Source organism: Crassostrea angulata, chromosome 3 (genome assembly GCF_025612915.1).
Source record: "Crassostrea angulata isolate pt1a10 chromosome 3, ASM2561291v2, whole genome shotgun sequence".
Classification (NCBI taxonomy): domain Eukaryota; kingdom Metazoa; phylum Mollusca; class Bivalvia; order Ostreida; family Ostreidae; genus Magallana; species Magallana angulata.
The window spans coordinates 7,110,906-7,134,279 of record NC_069113.1 but is presented as its reverse complement, the minus strand read 5'-3'; the positions used below and the strand labels follow the sequence as shown (position 1 = coordinate 7,134,279).

The 23,374-nt window shown below is 33.1% G+C and overlaps 1 protein-coding gene across 3 annotated transcripts; it reads right to left on the bottom strand.

Annotated features, from left to right (window-relative positions):
• Positions 1-1,168: 1,168 nt before the first annotated feature.
• Positions 1,169-13,577, bottom strand: LOC128178216 (long-chain fatty acid transport protein 2-like). Of its 3 annotated transcripts, none has more exons than XM_052845268.1 (11): positions 13,474-13,577; positions 12,752-13,142; positions 11,335-11,445; positions 10,903-11,115; positions 10,188-10,343; positions 9,301-9,425; positions 7,160-7,351; positions 6,476-6,575; positions 3,131-3,335; positions 2,932-3,029; positions 1,169-2,525 (listed from the first exon to the last, which is right to left on the bottom strand). In XM_052845268.1, the coding sequence occupies exons 2-11, from the start codon at positions 13,119-13,121 to the stop codon at positions 2,212-2,214; spliced, it is 1,884 nt and encodes a 627-aa protein (XP_052701228.1). In that variant the 5' UTR covers positions 13,122-13,142; positions 13,474-13,577; the 3' UTR covers positions 1,169-2,211. The 3 variants fall into 3 exon arrangements, with proteins under 3 accessions (XP_052701228.1, XP_052701227.1, XP_052701229.1); XM_052845267.1 differs by lacking the exon at positions 13,474-13,577 and adding an exon at positions 13,268-13,365; XM_052845269.1 differs by lacking the exon at positions 13,474-13,577 and adding an exon at positions 13,273-13,292.
• Positions 13,578-23,374: the final 9,797 nt, after the last annotated feature.

The following is a 23,374-nucleotide window of genomic DNA, read 5'->3' as shown; positions in this document are numbered from 1 at the left end:
CATAAAGAACAACAATATGTAAAGAATGAACAATAAATTTATCTACATGTGTACAAAGAAAATATTATATCATGATTCTCCATCTGCCTCCATAGTCTCATGCATGTCCACCACGTTCAACCAGGCTTCACCAAAATCCACAACGCCTCAATGTATCATATCCCGTCCCATCAAGTTTACAATAAAATAAGAATCAACATTGGTCACAGAGTTGCAATAAAAATGCACAAAATAATGTGGGCAATCGGGTGTTTTAACGCCAATGTTTTTGAATCCTCACAGGAAATCTAAGAAACGAATCAGCTAGGTGATTCTTTATAATTGTTTAGACTTTGGCCCCTGGGCGATTCTTTGGTCTCACAAGGGGTTTAGAGTTTGATGTAGGTTTATATCTTATATATAAATAAATGTTTAGGATCTTTTTGAGAATTGCAATACTCGACATGTGTAATGACAGTCACTATAAAATCATCCTGTTAGAAAAGGGCTATTGATTATAAACAGAGGAATATCCAGGGCGGAAAATGGATTTTATTTAAACAAGATCTACATGTTTTATAGTACACTGTCCAGATAGTTTGTATTATGACACCATTAAGCTGATTTTATCATACCTAGAGTTCCTCAGGTGAGTGATGTGGCCAATGGGCCTCTCTTGATAAAATCTTCATGGAAGAAAAACTTATTTTTACTTACTCCTTTAAAAAACAAAGTCAGTGACAGTAATTTCTTGGGATAAAGATAAATTTTCTTTTCTTTAATCACTATGCTGCTACTGAAGTGACAATTAAGCAAAATCTCTAGGAGCAAGCAGTTATTCAACACTAAAATCTCTGACAGGAAGTAGCTGGCGATGGTCAAGAATTTAGAGTATTTCTTCATTAGTCACCCTATAGTACTTTGTTTTCCAGATTTTATTAAATTATGGTTTCAATGGTGAATTGATTTTAAACTTGTATAGATATTACATATTAAATGATTTTAAACAACTCATCTTTTTACTACTAATTGAGTAGTTCATCTTTTACCAAATTTTCTTGAAATCTATTTAGCACATAAAATGGTCGGTAGGGGACATGTAATGTATAATTATGCAATACTTTCAGAATGCTTGTTGCATAGTACAATCAATCTAGCACTACAGGCATAGAGGTAATAAAGTAAGCAGTTATTCAATAGCAGTGATTTTATTTAAACATTAAACAATATTATTCATAACAATAATAATACACCGGTACATGTAAATCATAATTGAATCAACAGAATGACATTTGCAATGGTAGATAAACTACATGTACAGTGTAAATCAACCTCAAGTGGACAACGAAATCACTAACAATGGCAAAAAGGTTACAAATAGTACCATACACCACACAAGATGGTGAATGAATCATGGTTCAAAATCAGCAATATCATAATCATGTTTCAGTAACATTTTAGGGTAACTTAATATTTTAAAGAATTGTCAATTCTGTTCTAATGCATGGTAAATCATAGGAGGGCCGGTGTTCCAATGTCTGTCCTAGAACACTTATATTTTACGAGTTTATTGACTGGTAATAAATATAATAAATGTATCTATATAGTTAAAATTATGTCAGAAGTATATTAACATTCAAGTCAATGCACATATAGTACATCTATAGCATCCTTGTTTTATGGTGTTTAAATCATTCATAAATTGAAGAAAAAAAATCGAATCAATAGTTAAAAATAAAATCATATTTTATAGACCTGAGTAGTTAAAAAAAATCACAAAGATTATCTGTATTTGCATACCTCAATTTATAAAATTGAGTTAAAAATCATGATAAAAATTAATATTATCATATAACAACAAGGCATAATCAAATTTTAACAGCACCTCAGGTTTGTGCAAAAATATGCGGCTATGATGCAGTGTATATGTATGTAGTATCAAGATTTTTAATAATCTTCAAAAAACCCTTTATAAGTGCATCAAAAACCTAGTTTCAATGGAAAAAAATGTATATAGTACAAGTAAAAACTGATTGCATAGTTTAAACACTCAGTCTATGGTGTCTATCTCTGTCCCTCTGCATTCACTATAAATAGTTTCTTCATCATGTAGTTCATAAAAAAGTAAACTATACTCGAAGGTACAAAACAAAATTAATAAACCAGGTTTGGATTGAGCTTTTGTCAAGATACATCGAACACGCACTCTATGAGCAATGTATAATCTCTGCCCTACAGTCGTGATTTGGCCATAAACTGGCTCACATTTTCTGTTGTGAGTGGGATGTAGGTTTTAGTTTCAGCAGAAACACGGAAAAGAGGATCACTAATGATGGCTGGATTAAATCCCTCCTTGACATATTGCACCTTCTTCTGTTTGTGGGTGGTGGTCAGGGGCATTTCCTTGATGAATCGGAGGAACAGAGGACGAGCATACACGGGCAGGTTCTCCTCACAGTGGTGGAAGATCTGGGGCAGTAGGTCGGTGTGGAACTCCACCGTGTCCTTCAGCAGTATAGCAGCCATGCCTGCCCGACCATCCGCACCTAAAGCAAAGCAAAGCAAAGCAAACTACAATGAAGGTGCCAACATGTTCCTTCCAAATACCATTATAAGACCATCTGCACATAAACAGTACAAACCAAATTAATCTATGGTGGGTACATGTAAAACAATGGAAGGGCCAGCATTTACTTTTCAAACATAGGACTGTGCGACTTCTAAAGTGAAGACTGGTACTTCGTTTTTGATGTTTTATTTCAAATCGCAAGACAAAAATATTATGAGTACCAAACTTTTGCTAATCTCATGTGTACATGTAGTTTACAACTGTCCGGCCGGGAAAATAAAATTGAGAATTCAAAAATTCATGAAGGATGCTTCTATATGACTTTATAAGGATATTAATTTCTTGCATTAATTAGGACTCCGTAGTAAAGATATCAAACCCACCTGGTACCTCCACTCCATACACGTTGGCATCCTGTATAAATGGAAGTGCAGTCAGCACATTGGCTACCTCATTTGTGGAAACATTTTCACCTTTCCATCTATAAAAGTAAGAATGAAATATTGTCAAATTGTGATAAACATATGCTGGATCAAATGCCTAAAAGTTTATTTTCTAACAATTAAATTCAATGTAACACACCTGAAAGTATCTCCCAATCGGTCTTTAAAATAGATGAAGTAATCTTTATCGTAGTACATTAAATCACCAAAGTTGAAGTAAGCATCCCCCTCCACAAAGGCATTCCTGACATACTTCTTTTCGTTTATCTCTTTACCTCCCAGGTAAAAACCTTCTGCATAGAGTGCAGGGTTTGGTATTCCTCCAATCATAAGCCCTGGTTCTCCTGATAAATACTTCGAGATAGATCAAACATTCCCAATAATACTAGCTAAATACAGGTATATATCAAAGTACTGAAGTACTGAAGAGAGTTGATTTTATCGATTATTTTTTATCTTAAAATCATCGATATGTTAATTTGCTTGGCAAATTTGAATTACGCACATTTTTATAATATGAATTCTCTGACTTTTCCGACAATAACTTCGAGAAAACCTCTTATGAATCATGTTGTGTAATATTTAAAAATGGAATTGATTTCGTCAAATTATGTATCGGTATTCGAAATATTTTAAAAATTGTATGGATCCAACCAATAATGATCTCAAGCCTCGTTCAATCAGATGCTCAGCTATCTCCGTTTATCTCCAACAAGTAAGTCACATGATAGCTTGATGATGCGACCTCTAAATATAGACTGACTCTCTGCTTGTCAGAGATCTAGAGGGACAGCCGATGGTTGAACGAGACTATCATTCTCTCACCAGAGGTCGTGCTACACAAGCTTCGCTTACACAAAGCTTGTTTAGCACGACCTCTGTTGAGAGAATGCTAAATTGTTCGTACTATTTAAAATCTGACTATTTCCAAGGTATTACTAAATAAGTTTCCTTAAAAAAAAAATGTTTCAGCGTACCCCTTATCAAAATGAAATCCATTGAAAATCCATTTTTCTACCATTTTTTTTCTGACCATTTTTCCCCCATTTCTTGAATTTACACCAGAAATGCTGTACAGAATCAATAGCATTTCTAACCATTTATTTTACCATTTTCATTTAAAACCATTGAAACACCATTTAAAACCCATTGAAACACCATTTTTCTGGGACAGTTAATATGCAAATTAACCATTTCCTAGCCATTTAAACATGAGAGAAAAAAATGAAAAGAAATGGTGTTTTAACAAATGCATTTAATATCCATTTTAAAACATTAAATTACACAATATAGAAATGATTCTTTAAAAAAAGTTGGATCCTCCCAGGAAATGTTCAGAAACATGCTCAATACATACATTAAATCGTCTGTGCATTAATTTAATCACTTGCTCACTAAAAAAGAGCTGTTGCCCTTTCTCCTATGAAAACACTTATTTCCAGTTTTGTTTTTGAATGAGTTTAGTTTGGGACTTTGAGTTCAAGTTCTCCACATTCATTTTCGTTGTCCCTGCATGCTTGTACTCTGAAAGAAATGAAAAATGTTACAATATTGATGTAATACAAATTTTCTTTAAGTGTATATTCTATGTTTGCATTTAACTCTAGCTCCTTAATAGAATGAATTTTCAATGATGGTGTTAATTCATTTGGTGCCTCAAAAATATTCATCAACTTATAACTATATGTCAGATGTCTGTAACAATTTGTAAAATAGAAAAAATATCATTTTAATATCCATGTATCAAGAAAATTTTTCAAGGAGGAAGGGGGATTGATTGATTATTATGTTGCCAGGGTAGTCCCAATGCAAATTAAAAAAAAGAAAAATAATAATGTTTTATACGAATTTAATAAATTTCAGTTTTGCCAAAGTTCACCCCCCCCCCCCCCGATCCGCGCAGGTATTTGATCTATATATCGGGACTTTTCGACCTGAGCCGGGATGGATCACTGCTTTGACTTGTTTACTTCCATAAGATTAGACCTACATAAATAAATCCTACATCATTCAAAGTGTGATTTTAATAATTGATCTCGTTATAATGGTAATATGTTGTCATTCCGATGTTAAATACAAAAACTTTGGATAACTAAGGTAAACAGGAAATACGATATATGATGCGCGCGCATTAGAAAATTCAAAAATTTAGGGGGGAAGAGGTCATCTTGAAAATAATAAAAGGTTTCATTTTATATTACATACTGAAATATTTCTAAAGAAACAATAAATATCTTAAACTTACTGCCAGATGGGAACACTTTAGCCTGCTCCAGATAATCCTGTAGGCTTATATGTCCACCATATGCCATCGTCATATCAGAGTGGATGTCAGAAAAGAAACGGAATCATTATATCCTCTACTAAGAACACAATTCTCTGCCTTGGTCTGCCTGTGTCTGCACCAAAAAACACCAGAAAAATTGGATCTCCTCTTTGAAATAAATCGGCCATTATTGTTCCTTGGTCACTGTACAAGTGCTGCCACGCAAGTAACAGACGTGGCTTCAGTGGAAAGTTTCAGAGATAACGCTACCCCCTGCCGGGATGACTGAACCAGAGAGGAAACTTAAATGACCAACACTACGTCATAATGACCTTTGAATGGCTTACATCTTGCACTCAGATTCTGGAGGCATACTGCCAGTATCATGATGTACGACTCCACCACACAAAATATGTCGACGTTATTAATTGAATGCATACTCAACTGGCAATTGATAAATATTGCTTTAATTGTATTTAATAAATATGTATGTAATATATATATGCACAATAAACATGCTGAAGTTTTTTTTCTTCTGAATTTATAAGTTGTTTTATTGTTGTATGTTCCTTTAATTTCTTTCATTGCATGATCAAGGAAATACATGTAATTACAAGGAATTGATGGTTTGGATATCAGTTCTATGTATAGCTGTCAGTACGTATACAACACGTACTAAACAGTAGATCAAGCTTCTTCAAATAACCATTTCAACGGGAAAAATGGTCTAGAAAAAAAATGGAAGGAAAATGGTGAACTTGGCAAAGGCAATTCAGTTTCAATGCCATTTTTTAAATAAATGATGAATCAATGGAAAGAAATGGCCATTTTAAAACATTTTTCTGTATGAATGGCTAATAAATGGTTTCAATGAATGGTTTGAGAAAGTTGACTCCAGAAAAAATGAAAATAAATGGTCAATAAATGGAAAATCAGAGAAAAATGGATGAGAAATGGTAAATAAATGGAAAATTGACCATTTCTTTTGGCTAAGGGACATTACATCGAATTATTTTCAAGAACTAAGTCTTGTCAGCGGTGATGATTTGTGATTAGGTCCAAACACTGTTTCAGTTTGCCAGAGTAACTGCATAGGAGAGTTGATTCAAATAAACTCCCAAATATAGAGTGCCAAGTTTGTATCAAGAACCATGCAAACAAAAAAGGAAAAAGACTCAAGGAAAAAAGAAATTCAAAATTCATTGAACACAATTTTACCTATTTTGCAAAGAATACATCTTCCTTCTTTGTTCCGCAGAGGAGCATCTGTTCTGGGGTCGTAGCGTACAATATAGGATTTGGTTGGACTAATCTTGTTCTAAAATTATATACTACTATATACAAGATAGAATGTTCTATCAATAAAATGAAAGATGTCCTACGGACGTGTAGCCTGGTCAATGTAAGATTATTATTTCTAACTACTATATAGCAACATCTCATGTTTTTTTTTAAATATGCATGAAATACAAAACCAAAAAGAAAGAAATACTGGCCGCCAGAGGAAGTTTACAGATACTTAATCTTCAATTAATCCATGTATTTTTAGCACAGTTTCATCATATCTTGTATGAATGTTGAAACATAATACAATAGTCAAGTAATTATTTTGTACAAAATCTTCAGACTTATGAACATGTAAATATTTATGATATAAAGTTTCGCCATTTTCTAGAAAGTACAGAGGTGTTCAATTTTTTATGGAACTCAAGAAAAGTTTACTCGCCCTTTTGTAATAATTTTTTTATTAATTACCGCTAAACATAAATTTTGGTTCTGAGGGTATATCAGTTCTTCACTTCAATGACTTGACACAACATTTTAATTCTTGAACTTTTTTATATAAAGCATTGCAACATGGTGACACAATTAATGCTATAATTTTGTTACTTAAAGACTAACCAGAAATGGAGACAATCGTCCACAGGATCCAACACGCCCCCATGTGTTTACAAAAGCTGCTGTTCCTTCTGTGGCTCCGAAAAACTCCACTATCTTTGGAATTTTGTATCTCTTCTGGAATGCCTCCCATATATCTGCACGGAGTCCATTTCCTATCATGGCCCTTATGTTATGATTACCATCCTCAGGCCTCTGAATATTAATATCATACAAAAACTGTTGAATGAACTAGTAACCATCTGTGTAGCAAGTGAAGTTTAAAGAGATATTTGTGAAACGTGTGCTCCCCTCCCTTGGAGACCCCTGAAGAAATTGATCGGAAACTGCAACTAATTGGAATTTTTCCAATCCCAAGGCACATAACTCTACCATAAATTGCTTAATCGAACCCAAAACAAAACTTGACCTATACATTATTATGATAAATCTGTACTGGTATACCAAATTTTATTCAGTGCATATGTAAAATCTCTGCGAATAAAATGAAAGGAAACTGCAAAATATTAATACATGAATAAGGACTATATCTAAGTCCAAGGGGAATAATTCTGTCAAAAATTGATTGATCATACCCAAAAACACACTTGATTTAGATTTTATTATGATGAAACTGTATACAAAATTTCATTTTATTATGTGCTTTATTATGTGCAACCTCTCGGAAGAAAATAAATGGAAACTGCAAAATATTGCAATTTTTTTATAAGTCAAAGGGGCATAACTCCATCAAAAATTGCTTGATCATACCTAAAATTGAACTTGACATAGATATTATTATGGTAAACCTGCATGTATGCCAAATTTCTTTTCAGTATATGTACAACCTATGTGAAGAAAATGAACAGTAACTGCAGAATATTGGAATTTTTTTAAGCCCAAGGGGCATTATTCTGTCAATAATTGCTTGATCAAACCCAAAATTGAACGTGACCTAGATATCATTATGATAAATCTTTATACCAAATTTCATTTCAGTATATGCAAACTCTGCAAAGAAAATGAAGAGAAACTGTTGGTGGACCGACCAATTGACAGACAGACAGACATCAGCAAAAAGCAATATACCCTTCCTTCTTCAATATGCTCTCCTGAGGCTCCAGAGTTTTCAAGAGGAAGTTAAAAATGTAAAATTATATAACACAATTGACAGACAACGCATAATGACGGACGAAGACCGATAGCAATATGTCACTTGAGTGACCAAAAGAGTTAACAAATTTAAATTGTGTACTTTATCCGTATGCATTACTATACACAGGTACCAGTAAGTGTATGTATACATCTACCTGTACATCAGACTGAAACACATTTAATTTCAATTAACATAATTCAATCCAAAGTTTAATCATCAAAAGTGAGTTCTATTCAATGCAACAGTATTATAGGTAGAGATAGGTTAGGACTGCTATAATTAAAGGGAATGAGACTCAAGAACAGCCGGAAATTTACCTGTATGTTTATTGGTTGTTTACTACGCCAAACCAATGAGTTTGAACACCATGTTTTAAATTACTATTGATCTTAGATTTCAATTTATCACCATTTTATGTAAAATTGTTATACATGTTTCCGGTGACCTTTAACTATTCTTGAAACAAGGACAAAAAATTACCTAGGTCAGGTTAAGACTTCTGAATAGCAATGAAACTATATATACCTGGTAATGTCATTAGGGGAAAGGCTCAGTTAAAAACAAATTTTATCAACTCAAAATGAAAGAATAATTAAATTGCTGCAGTTTCTCTATTTCCCTACAGAATGATCAGGAGAGCTTAACCTGAAGAATGACACATCCAGTGGTTAGCTAGATAATGTATGTTTTATACCCTAAGATATTTCACTGTGCTGTGGCCACCAGATTTACCTGGTAGTCAAATTGAATTAATATGGTACTGTCACTGTTGTCACCAAAATTGCCTTCAAAGATGAAGTTAAAAACATTTCACATTTCACTGAAGCCAGACAGACAACCACAATCAGTAAATGGTCATGTGAATGACTCAGGTGACCTAAAAAAGTTCAACGACCGCATAGCTTGTTTAACGATGCAGATGATAGACAGGGGTGAAGAAGTAGAATTTTACATGGGAGATATGCAACAGATGACCTAAATCAATCCATATCAGAAGAAAGTTGCATACCTCGGGTACATGCAAAAGATATCTGGCAAGCTCTCCTATGTACTGCGCTATAGTGACTTTGTGTCTCCTACAATCTTCAAAATAATGGGATGCAGAAAACTTGACCCGAAGAACCATTGTACCACCTACAAACAGAAACAAGCTTAGAATCTAGGTAAGCATGCATACATGTGGTTAAGTTAGCATGCATGCATGTAAAAGCAGGAAACACTGAAAACAGTAAAGTCGTCTCAGTTTAAAAGCAGTGAAGCCAGAAAAACTTCAGTTTAGCAAATGCTACTCTACTATCATGGACATTTTGCCATAATCAGTCTCGAAAGTTTTAAAATAAAAATGAGTGATTTTTTTTCAGTCAATAAAGCAGAAACATCTATAACACTAGAATGTTCCAATGCTGTAAATTCATTTGCATGCGTAAAATAACTTTCTCTCTTCTGACCACTCAGCCATCTACACAAGTCATCATAGACCAGAAAATGTGATCAGGAAAGTTTAAAAAATACATGAAAATGAATCTGTCATTGGAAATCACTAAACATCAAATTTGAACAGTGATCTTCAAATTAATTGCAACAGTACTAGATAGTTGTTGATAACAATTGGATTACAGTAAATTGAATAAAGCTGACAATTTTTAGATTGGCATTCATGAGTCTGGTAGGTAAGGTACTGTGGTTTCATCAATATTTGTTGAATACCAATTTTAGTGGATTCGGTTGTTAAGTTGATCCATGAAATTAAATGTTCATTGAAATGCAATTTCTATTAACATTTTGTATTGATAGGGTCATTGAATTTACGTATCCTTGAAACTGTGATTTTCACTTTATCCACAAAAATTGATACCCTTGAATATCAATGAAACCACAGTATGTTCAGAGACTCACCTAATGCCATCACACTGAACAGAGCAAGTGTGGCAGCACTGTGGTACAGTGGCGTTGTGCTGTACACTCTGTCCTCTGGGGTCATCTCCGAGAACAGCAGAAACTTGGAGAAGCCAATTGCTTTCCCTTGATTTACGATGGCTGGCTTAGGTAAGCCTTTTGAATGGACATAATAATTTGACATTTTAAAACTCTGTTGCAACATGAAATGGAAAACATAAAAAAATCTTTCTTTTTCAAATTACTGTAAAGAGACCTAAATTAAAATGTATTAAAGAGCTAATCACTCCAAGGACATTTCATTATGTATGTCGACGTGAGATAAAAATATATGACATTTGCCGTTAGTTTTATCTCAATGTATCGATCACACTGTCTCAGGGTAACAGCTTTCTTAATGAAATCTCTTATTCTTAAGAAATAAAAATATTTTACAAATTACTGTAAATCGTGGTTTTTTGCGCGTGTCACAAAAATTATCACGAAAATTGCGAAAATATGTAGCACTTTTTATTTGTGTCAGTCATTTTTATGCGATTTTATAAGTCTCTAATAGAACACGTGAAAGGGATCGCGAAAAAAAGCCAAAATTAGATCACCGTGAAAATTACTGGATATACGATACTTAAAGTGCTTGGTAATTGATCTGATTAAGACTGCCACAAAAAACTTGTTTTTCTTTATTAGAGTTTTGGACATCTTTTCATAATATTACCTGTTGTTCCTGAAGTGAAGATGTAAATGCACGGAGTCACCAGAGTGAAACTGCTTCTGAGACTTTTGCTTATATCTGCGGCTGGAGAATTCAGCATCAGGTCGTCCCACGAGATGTAGCCCTCCGGAACATTAGCTGTGGATTTGCCGTACAGATACAAAGGAATGTCTAATTCTGGGCGAATCTCTTCAACGGCATGGAACAGCTCATCCTCTGAAAGAAGACATCTGCACATTCATTATGAGAGTTTCATCATTGTCGTTTAGAAGACATATACTGCAACAGTTTTATGAAGAAAATAATTACATGTAATACGTTACTCGATTAAGGTACATCACATGCCGTGAAAATTGGAAGATTTTAATATTGTCAAGTATGCCACAAATTGTAAAATAAAGTGTATAATATTATAAGAATTTTATGGAAAACTACCTGGTCCAACAATCACTGCTTTTGCCTTGCTAACTTTTATGGTGTGAAGCAGAGGTTTACTTCTGTTGTGATAATTTATGAAAGCAACACCTAAACCAACTTTTTGGAGACCTGCAGAGAAAGAAATAACTTCATCAAGAAAATGTATATCTACAGTCATTTGAAAAGTTTTAAACAATTAAAAAATCTACAGAATCTCACTATGATAATATAAATCCTTGGTACCAATTTAATTGAAATTCCTTCACAGATCCTAAACCTCAGTGTTCACCTGACTGATATCAAATTAAACGGACTTAGACATGATTTGAGCTCTGAATTTTTAAACTTTTAATTTTCTATTTTTAATATCTAAAATGGTAAACATGGGTATGTTAATGATTCCTCAAAATTTGAAAGTCAAAAATTGAGTTACAAGTATTACAGAGTTTGAAATTCTTTGTTTTGTAAGCAAAGCTAAAGTCTTGTTATTGTTTAAAAATATGTTGCATTGGTATAAGTTTCAATTAAACATTGCCCTCTTCTGTTGATAATATTATTTATGAACAAACTGAATCAGTTTACATTGTTTGCTATGAAACATTTATGTCAAACAAATGGTACTTTCCGTACTTTACATTTTTTATAAACGAATCTAAGACTCAATTTTGTTTACATAACAATGATTGAGTTCTAATATCTGTATCTCACTTGTAATTTGACTTCTTACATTCAACTTTTGGTAAATGCAAAAGTAACCTGTTTAATTAATATTATCATCTCATATTGTGCCTTTTATAAGACTTAGTATATCATAAGTAACATGTTTTATATCTGTAAACTTTTAGTCCTCAGTCTTCAATCATTTTCAAATCAACAAGCAACTGGGGATAGTTCTGCCAGTTACATATACAGTAAAACAAGATTAAAGCGATCATGCTTATAATGAATTGACACTTACATCACAGTGATTCTCAGCCCCCCTGACTTAATTTATATAGCATGTTGTAAACTTCACTGATATAATGAATTAAGCTTATAACATTGCAAAATTGCCCGTTCTTGACACTTCGTTATAGGCGTGTTTCAATGTAATTCTGTCTGATTGACTAAAACAGAATATTAGATTTTATCAATCAACAGATTTTAGTTATAGTCATAACTGATTAATCGGTAGAATCAGTTGTCTCTTACCAACTTATGATCAGCCAATAATCAAATCCGCAACAAATTATATAAAATTCATTAAAACGGGGCACTAAATTTCATGCTCTGGTTTAATTCAAAATATATGAGTGCTATTTGCACTTACTTTTTAAAGCTTATGAGGGGCATGCTGTATTTATAAATTAAATGTTACACATATTATTGTACATTTAAATGTTGATTCACTGTCATTATAGTATAACTCATATTAATGTTGAGAAAAATACTCTACCTAAAAATGTCCACACAAATGATGGATGGTTCTGAATGATTATTGCAATTGTCTCTCCAACCTTGAACTTCCACTCATATGCGATATTAGCCACCTTTTTAGCTTGTTCATTCATGAACTCATAAGTATATTCTCTGTCTTCGAAAATGATCATGGTTTTCTTCGGACATCTAGCAACAGTCTCTTCAAACATTTCAATGATATATCTTTTTATCTCTATATCCTTGCTCATATGTTGGCCAATCTTTTTCCCAACTCTCATAAAGTCCAAGTCATATTTTAGCCAAGGGAACATGGTTTGCCAAGCTGCCACCGACAAACCCGCTACTCCTCCTAGACCAAGCAAAACCTTGTCTCTGGTCCGTGGCATCTTGTTCTACTCGTTTTTACTCTGAAAATTAAAACACAGGGAACACATGCATAAAATTAAAAAAATCTAAGCATATATACTAAAATACATACATGTATTTGCAAATTGAGCTGAATAAAATTCGCTTTTGATAAGTCTGAGATTACTGCACAATTGATGGAATAAATAAGTGAATAAGCCAGAAACTCTGTCACATCAGACTGACTCTGGTCACATCAAACTAGGTCGATTTGGAGAACGTCCTACTAAATGATCTCGAAACAAAGTACACGATCACCCACAAAAGATCAGCGATGCAAAAATATATGCATAGTATGAATTACTTATAAAAGCTGATTAAATCTTAAATTACCTGTATAACTTTTTGGTAGGTGGTAGCACTCTAGATTACATTTACAGTTTTGACAATCAACACTAATATCAAGAGGAGTCAAAGGTCAAAGGAATACCGATCCCGATTATTTCAGACCAAATAATGTACACGTAATTGCCTTCTAATATAACATAAAAAAAACCAAACATTTTGCTCTTATGTATAGTTACATTTTTAACAGACAAAAGGTTATAAGCATACACTACAGTATTTCCAGAAGCACCCAAAAGTAATTTGAAAACAGATTGACATTTAAATTTAGAATGGATTTTTTTTTTATGCATAAAACAAACAAAATTAAAATTCGTTCAAACGATTTTAAAAATCGGTCAAACGATTTCAAAAATCGTTCAAACGATTTTTCAAATCGTGCAAACGAATTTTTAATCGTACAAACGATTTTCTAAATCGTTTTAATGATTTAAAAATCGTTCTAACAATTTAAAAAATAGTACAAAAGAATTTTTTTAATATATTTTTTATGCCAATTTGAAGTAGCACTTATACGCCGTCGTACTAAAAGGTATCACATATTTCTTCATTTTAATTCTAGATTTTGAAGGGTTTTCCCTGTATGTTCTATAAGATGACCCCACCTACAGACCTAGGGCCCAACTTCGACCCGATGGTAACGATTAAAACAATTAATTTAGATTGTACTACACTAAATCAGAATATATCATATCTTTATTTAAATTTTGCATTTTGGCCATGTTTCGGGCTATTTAGATTTAACCTTATATATAGAAACCTTGTTTGTAAACATTGACATGCATTTGTACTGCAGTGGTGCTTAAGATTTAAAAAAAAAAACAAAAAAAAAAACCCTCTCTCTTTTTAATTTGCCTTTTTAATTTTCATATTTTAAATTTCATTTCATTCCTAGATGCTTTGTGCCAAGTTTAGATTAAGTTACCCCTGTGGTTTTAGAGAAAAGGTCGAAAACGCAAAAATTAGGTTAACAGACGGACGGACGTACATGTATGTATACACGACGGACGGAATAAGAGCAGCTTGGTACACGGATAGGAGTTTTCCATGTAAACCAGCGTCTGCACGATATCTGCACGATAATATAAGGACCTGCAGATTTATGCACTAGCTGATAAGAAAGGAAAGAGAGGCATCGAATTTAATCACGGAACCAATAGCCCCAGAATCAGGGTCTTTGAAGCTAGGATATGGTGGAATTTAAACGTTTTAGTGAAATGAATTAGCATAACAATCGTTAAAATCATAAAACTCTAAAACTTTACTCGGGTGCATTTAGTTAGCAAACAAAGCGTTTATGATTAGCATGGAAGTCTCGTTAGCATTCACAAATTAACTTCAGTGCATGAACATGAGCGAGGATGCGTCCCCCAAAATTGTGAAATTAATATCTCTTGGCATTCCGATGGCGGGGGTGGGGGTACTCTTCACATTTTGCGAAATGCATCCAAACTTTTAAAACATTTCGTTTCTTTAAACAACCCAGCCAATAATACCCCATTTCAAATTCCCTCCACCTTATGTAAATTTCATGAATTATAGAATATTTTGAATACTCAAACATTAAATATACAAATTATACATACTACACTGGAAAATGTTATACTAGTAATTATTTAAAACCCCATTCTATGAATAATTCACTGTTTAGATTGAAAGATAACTGTCTATACTAGAAATTTTGTACATAAGAAACTCCAAGTTTCTGCAAACTGTTAATCATCTTGCTTAATTTCAGACAAATCCAGCCTTTAAATGATGTCTTAAAATAACATATCAATAATTATAACATAGTCAGGCACGTAGCATCGTTTTTGAAAAAGGGAGAGGGGGCAGATTCACCCAAAAAAAATTATCAAAAAAAAACCAAACAAAAACAAAAAGCAGCTAACCAAAATCATGAAAATTCTAATCCGTGGCGATTTCACTTAATTTAACTTCAGTTTTTTACATGATCCCCAAATAGTGGTGAATATCCGCTGGGGGAAAAAAGAGGGGGGGATAACCCCCTCCCCTCTCCCTTTTGCTACTTGCATGATAGTGATCGGAATTGTTTAATCATCATTTGAATGATATTCAAAGGTATAAGGAGAGCCCCCATTTTTGTTTTTTACATTACTGGTAAAGTTGTCTCAATTCTTGAATTACTGCTCTTTGAATGAGAAAAAAGCCGTTCAAACGGTTTAATTTCACAGTCAACTTTCTTTTCTCTGTTATGATTTCACCCTCTTTAATAATCACGTTTATAACTAATATTTATGATTTTTGAAATTCAATTTGGCGCAACGGACGGAAAGAATTAGCAAGTGAAATATTCCTTAGATATTTGAAATCGTAGACTTTCTTGATGTACAAAATTGCGACTTTTCCATGTAATCTGTGGAATTCCTAGGATAATTTCAAAATCCTGCAAAAGTTCTTACTTACGGAGTCATTCATATTGTTTATCTACATGAATGAATTATTTGGCCAAAGTACAAGTATACAGTACATGTACCATTAATGGCCGCATAAGTACACGTAACTTTTTGCAAAATATACACCAAATTGAATTATGAACTAAAATAATAAAGTAGAAAAAAAAATCTTGCATGATCCATGTATTTTAGAAATACATGATTTATACAAAGTATGTATTCACGATAATTTTTATGCGTAAAAAAATCCGTACATCGTGACCTTGAAATGAATGTTCAAGGTTGTAGCTTGACTATCAAATTTGATACCACACTGGAATTATCTTCAAAATTACCTTAATGAATAGTTTATATATTAAAATTACAAAATTACAGTACAGCGCAAGAACAAGACAAGGTCATGCACTTTAATACAGAACATTTCTATTACTAAATACATGTTTTTAGTAATAGTAAAGAATACATTGTGACCCAGCTGCAAAACTTTAAAGACTTAATGACTTTAACCTCATGTCAAGGTGAAAAGAGAAACAGACACATGAGCTGGACTTTGGTGGTGGTGGTGCGTGGACAAGGCTAGTTAGTAGATATGTATGATAAACCTGATATGTCACTTATTCCTCACTACATATGTACATGTATATTGGTAAAGATCAAGTCCAGCCTTTCTTTTTAAGATAATACATTTTAAATCAACACAGAACAACAATTGATTCATAACTGTTACATCACCCATACTGATTGTATTGTTATATAATTTTGATATCTCGTAAAATCTCACATAAGTGCTTCGACTTAGTGCATTTTTGTGTAGACCACGAAACACAAAGATCGCTAACATTTGTCAGTTTTGATCCTTTGAGCCTTTACACAATTAACACGTTCATTTTTTTGTCTACAACCAAACGGAAATGGTCGCACTAGCTCTAGTTCAAGGTGCTTAGACTATAAAGGTCAATAACCGATCTCTATCAATAAGCGTGTTCTTTTATGCTGTGAACAGTACAAACACATGTATGAACACCGAAGATTACCGATGTACAGTGTTACTGTATTCGAATCCCAACCACACAAGCTTACACTCCATCTAGGCTTTGGTATGTTGCAAAACTTATCTTTAAAAGAAAAAGATTGCATTTAAACTCTCTCCCCAAAATAGAAAACAATGACAATAGTTACATTTGATACACGTTCACAACAGGCCCATTGTACTTGTATGTAAATGTCAGTATGAACGGTTATCGACAAGTTTGGCATCAATATTGCACGCCATCTAGCGTTGATTCTGTGCATGACAGTTGGTTTTTGCATCGGTGATCGTTTGTCTGTTGATTTTTAAAAAAGAGGCGGTTGATTTTGTTTTAAGCTAGACTGTTTCCATCGTCGCAAACCACTGTTTTGAGTCCACAAGTTTCCTCAAACCCGGTGATGATGGAGAGAATCGCATACATGCCAACCTTCCCGATCTAGTCGGGATTTTCCCGATTTGAAGCATCGATCCCGATTTCCCGATCGGGATTTTAAAAAATCCGTATTTTCCCGATTTCGAAAACTTGTTTCCCGACCGCCATATTTCGTCAATCGGGAAGGGAGGTAAATTGTGAAATTGTAAGAATCAACCAATCAAATTACAGGATTCTTTGTATCACGCTTCGATCGCATGCATAGCTGATCGGAAGTAAATAAAGTAGAAAGACCAGAGAAGGTGCGATTGGACATGCACGGGAATCATGAAATTATGGGCAATTACTTCTATACCAAGTACAGCTTCATACAGAACAATATTATGTACCAGACACAAGATCGAGTAAAACAGACAGGCAGACAAACGGACGAACGGAGAGCAATCACAACTATTCATGCTTATTATAGTCAAATTTGTGTAAATTCTATAAAATATTTCTGACAAACTGGTTGTTCCATTATAGTTAACAGAGATGCGAGTCTAAGTCATATTCCAGATACTTTTGACGATTACTTCCGTAACACGTTAAAGGTCAGAGTTATCCATTGCTTACCACGACATTGACCTTGTATTTTTGGAGCCGTCTGGACCACTATTAGTTTCCTCATAATTTAACTCTATATAATTCATAGCGTTTTAGTTTTCTGTTATTGAACATGTATTAGGTTAACAATGAAAAGAAAAACGAGTATCGTTTGAGAGTTAAATGGCCTGCTCTGTACGATAATGGTATCCACGGACATCATAAACTTACAATGCTGTCCAAAACCTATTTATTTCTGACCTTTATTCCGGACATAATTTTCGACATATTGTTACTTTAGTATGCCGAGGAAACAAGTATTTTACAACGTTTTAAAGATAGATATTACTATCTTTAATAGTGATACTTTTTAGGGGACATGAGGTATAGGATGTTCCATTTGAAACCTTTTAAAATGTTAAGGTAACACATTATTCTTTCTACTCCTGCCAAATGAAAACGGGTTAACAACCTTTTAATAACTGATGGTAAAATTGGAAACTTTTATTAGATCCGAGTAAATTTTAAAACAGTGTTTGGTTTATATGAAGTATTTGTCCTCGAAGTTCAAAATGAATATTTGAACAATGCAGTGTGTACAAATTGACTGACGTATACGAACTATATACTAAATAGACCAGGGTTTTGATAGTTTTAGATTTAGGTTGAAGAGTATCAAATATCGACAAAAGCATGAACAGATAAATATTAAACAAAGACTGAGACAGTTTACCATAACCTATTTAATCCCAACTTATGAATACAAGCATTGTTGCAGACGACACGAATGACGTCAGTGCGAAATATTTTGAACGATATGTCGATAGTAGGAAAAGATTTTGAGAGCCTTAATGGGTACCAACGAAACAATAAGACTGGGCATGGTAAACAGGTGACAAATTCAAAGGTAGATAAATTAATATTTTCTTTCAATGAATGTGTTTATCAACACCAAGCATGTCGGCTTGTGTCAAAACAAAGTCAACAGGAGAGAGATATTTACATTATTAATTACAGATAGGCCCTGCGGGATAAGTAACATCTCTTTGTTAAAGTGCACGTAATTATCAGATACAATGTGGCCTAAATCGGTGTTCAAGTTCCAAGGATAAAACTGCATTATTTCCGATTTTCAGTCTAGTTAAGGTAGATATATTCGTAAGATTGAAGAATACTTCGTTTCATAACTTTATTATTTTTATTAGACAATATATAACGTTTGTCAAAGTCGATACTGGCGTGGATTTTAATACTTTCGAATATACTATGATTAAAATTGGTTTGATTCTATTGTATTAAGGTTTAGATTGCCATGTTTTCTGAAATATTTTCTTTTGGTAAAGATTATCCTATTTCTCATTTGGTAACATTTATTTCTGGTGAAAATGTTATCATTTTTCATATACTGGTAGAACTCGATGTATTATTCGTTGTATACGAAACTATACCAAAAAAAACAACAACAAAAAAACAAAAAACCAAAAAAAAAACAAAAACAAAACAAAAACGTATCTAAGCTTAGAACAACATTTTTAAATATGTTCTTCGATGCGCGTTAGCCGATCATGCTTAATACTAGTATGCAGCAGAACAATGACACTTTATAACACCATGATAAAAATGTGTGCATTTGAAAGAAAACCCCACCTTTTCTTTTTGAATTTTGATGTGAGCGATTGCATTTATTGGATAATGAACGCAACTGTGTTTCTTTTGGTAGATAAAAAGAGGGCCTTGCAAACATCTATAAAAGAGTGCATTTACACTCGCCTAGTCTGGTATGTGATATACACAGTGTTCCTTTGAAGTACTATCATGTATCTTTATCTAGTTATCTAGATATGCATGCTAGTAAATTAAACATACATGCTCATTGTTATGATATTTTTCTTTCTGTGCACAACGAACAAAGGCACTAACCGAACAACAACAAATTATTTTACTTAATATATGTATTTTCAAATTGTCAACGGCAAGACCTGCACAGGTAAAATACCGATTCCTCTGGTCAGATTGCACACCTGATGACACATTACGGGAAACCGATTTAATTAATGCACTCTCGATTTTGACTGACTCTGAGCCTAAAGACTTTTGAACTTTGTAAACTTCACCCCCCTCAACAAGAGAGAGGAGCTGTCAAATTTTACTAATAAATGTCACATTCCTGACAAAAACTCGCGATACAGATATATAATGTTTACATTTTTAACAAGGTCATTATATATTCCCTCAAAGGTGGTCCAGTGTACTAAGACGTTTAGGTTATTAACAAAAAAGAAACACCCTCCCTTTAAAAACAAGTACAGGTTTACTGATATTTTCTGTTTCTATAAAAGCCAGGTGCAGTAGTATCTTAATGTCACTGTAAAATAGGGAGCAATGGTCTACTAATTATAGATTCAATTCAATTCAATGTATTCCCTCAAGTTATACAACTCATTAGAATACATAACGTTATATAAACACTCCATAAATTAGTTACCATTGGTCAGTGGACAGATAGAGAAGATGAACAAAATAACAATGAATGTTTTACAAATATTACAGTATTGAACTTCTTAATTTCACTGCTTGCTCTTAAAATTTACCTAAATTATCAAGTTCTTATGTGTTGTCTTCACTCACTCACTTTTAAAACTACTTTGTACACATTAGGTTTTACATAGTATAAAAGCTTTATATACTTCTTTCTTAATTAATTCCTCATATAATGGACATTTCAAAATACATATTGTAAACTACGCAAAGGGAAATTTGAAAAATAATAACCAATATATTAAAAGAAGAATTTAAATATTCAGAAAAAGTACTTTTTTTCTCAAAATTAGTGGTTATAAATTAAACAATATATAAATAGTGCCTGTTTGGGAGGGTAACAGTTGAAATTGACACCCCGAGAAAACCATTGTCAACCAACGCGAAGCGGAGGTTGACAATGGTTTTCGAGGGGTAGCAATTTCAACTGTTATCCTCCCAAACAGGCACTATTTATTTTGTTATACTGAATGTCTTAATTTTAAAGAAAACATCACTGCTTTTAGATAGGAATAACGTGATTTCGAAGGCGAACCGTACGCGCACGATTTTCGCACATGTAGCAATACGAATTGTTATACTTTCATGTTAAATACTGAAATCTGATTGGTTAAGACGCAGTTAATAATATTTGCTATTACCCTCAGCGTTAGCAACGCACTTAGCAACGGGTAACATTAAAAAATGTTACATGCGCGAAAATTATGCGCGTACGGTTCGCTGTAAAATTCACGTTATTCCTATATAAAAGCAGTAAAATTTTCTTAAAAATTAAGACATTCAGTATAACAAAATAAATAGTGCCTGTTTGGGAGGATAACAGTTGAAATTGACACCCCTCGAAAACCATTGTCAACCTCCGCTTCGCGTCGGTTGACAATGGTTTTCTCGGGGTATCAATTTCAACTGTTACCCTCCCAAACAGGCACTATTTATATAATGTTACCCGTTGCTTAGTGCGTTGCTAACGCCGAGGGTAATAGAACAGATTATGAACTGCGTCTAAACCAATCAGATTTCAGTATTTAACATGAAAGTATAACAAAAAGGGTTAGTTTATTTTGTAGTGTTTGTAATTTGTAATGTTAGATAATTGTGTATTTGATCACAGGGTAATGTACTTTAAAGAAACGAATTTAAATGAATCGGCATTTTTGGGGTTTATAATAAATCATCATATATTTGATGGGTTTTCTTTATTTGTGGCCAAAATCAAACGTACAATGGATAAAATAAGATGTTTTTTTGTGACTACATATGTATAGTTTACCGAAATGATTTTGTTTTCGTCTTCATAGTGTGAGTTGTAAGATTCACATTACAAAAAAATCGAATGATGTGTAGCGGGTTTGATGCCGTTACATTATATGATGCATGTTGTATTATTCTATGTATACATACTTAATCAAATTAACCTATTTTATTCAAAACCAAAACAACAGGATACGTAAGATATTTTTTTCTATATAATATTTCAAATACTAATCAGGAAATTTATTACATTGATAACCCTGTCTGTGTATGCACAAATAATAGCAATTTGAACAAACGACTTGCGGTTTTTCGAAATGTGGCGATCAATACAAAACTCTGGCGACATTGTTCTTCCAAAGATTTGCTTGTAAAGTACACCCTCCAAAAAAAAAACAAACAAACAAACAAACAAACAAACAAACAAAACATAACAAAAAACCGAAACAAAACAAAACAGAACAAAAACAAAACAAAAAAGAGAAAAAGAAAAAGCAAACAAACAAACACCCCCCCCCCCCCAAAAAAAAAGAAAAGAAAAAAGCTAAATAAAAAATAAACCGAATATTTGGCACACTAAACAGAGAAGACAGGAATGACAAGTGTGCCTTCTCCCAACGCCCTTTATTTAAAAGTGTGCCGTTTTATATCTATACATAGACCAATATATCTGGCGTTTCATATTTTATAGCCAAATGGATTTTTTCCTTCTTATTTAAATCCTCTGGTCTCTTGTCAAAACACATTCTGAATCGGCGGAATACTTCAGTTTTCCGATTTTATGGCAGTATTGCTATATCATGCTGAACAGGAAATTACTAAAACATTTAACAAGTATCACACGGCGTCGATTGAAAGTTATCGAATATATTCAACCATTCCCCCATTCAGAAGTTTTAGTTATTGTTTGACTTGACCATTTATGAATGAATACTTGACATATTTTATTGTAATATCATTACCAAATGGTTACAAAGGGATTTGACATAATGAATACTTGTAATTCATCTTGGGACAAAGCGGTTTAATAAAATTTGTTTAGAAGTGTAATTGTTATCAGATTATTAAAACATGACTGGTTATGCATAGAAAAGCAGATTGTCCTTCATTTGATCTTTGATCGTTGATGATCGAGTTCAGCCCGATTGACCAAAACTCCTAATTACGAAATACTTTGGAGCGACGAATCTTATATTATTTTTACCTAATCTAGCAATTTTACCTAAAACAGCAAAAGTACTCTGACCTTAAGTTTTCTTGTAGTGATTAATGTGTTGATTGAATGCATAATGCATGGAATTTACAAAATAGTATTCAAATTAAAAAAAAAAAAAAACTGTGAAAATCAACAACAACAAAATTTCGCCGAGCGACCAATCATTCTTGTAAATTATTCGGTATATAGCACGCATAAATTTATATGCTTTTAAAAGTTTCTGAATGTAAGCCGGCGCTTGGCATCCTACCTGGGTCATGCTTAAGTATAGCTTAGCGAAAAATAAAACAATTAAGACTAAAAATGAGCTATTTTCTCACAAGTCTGGAACAAGTTTATAGACAAACAATTTTCGGCGAGACCAAATGTGCTAAAATTTTCGTACCTTATGAAACATGAAATTGTTGAGAAAATTGTGTATATTTATAACAAAGATAAACGAGGTAGTTTGTCCTCCATGATGTTCTTTCTGTATAACT

What these genes read in the sequence shown, in the direction of transcription:
- LOC128178216 (XM_052845268.1), bottom strand. Translation starts at nt 13,121, where the DNA reads ATGCCACGGACCAGAGACAAGGTTTTGCTTGGTCTAGGAGGAGTAGCG. An exon ending in ATTTGTGTGGACATTTTTAG is followed by an intron (nt 11,446 to 12,751) that starts GTAGAGTATTTT and finishes CTTTCTCTGCAG; the next exon opens with GTCTCCAAAAAGTTGGTTTA. An exon ending in GTATGGAGTGGAGGTACCAG is followed by an intron (nt 2,526 to 2,931) that starts GTGGGTTTGATA and finishes GCTTTGCTTTAG; the next exon opens with GTGCGGATGGTCGGGCAGGC.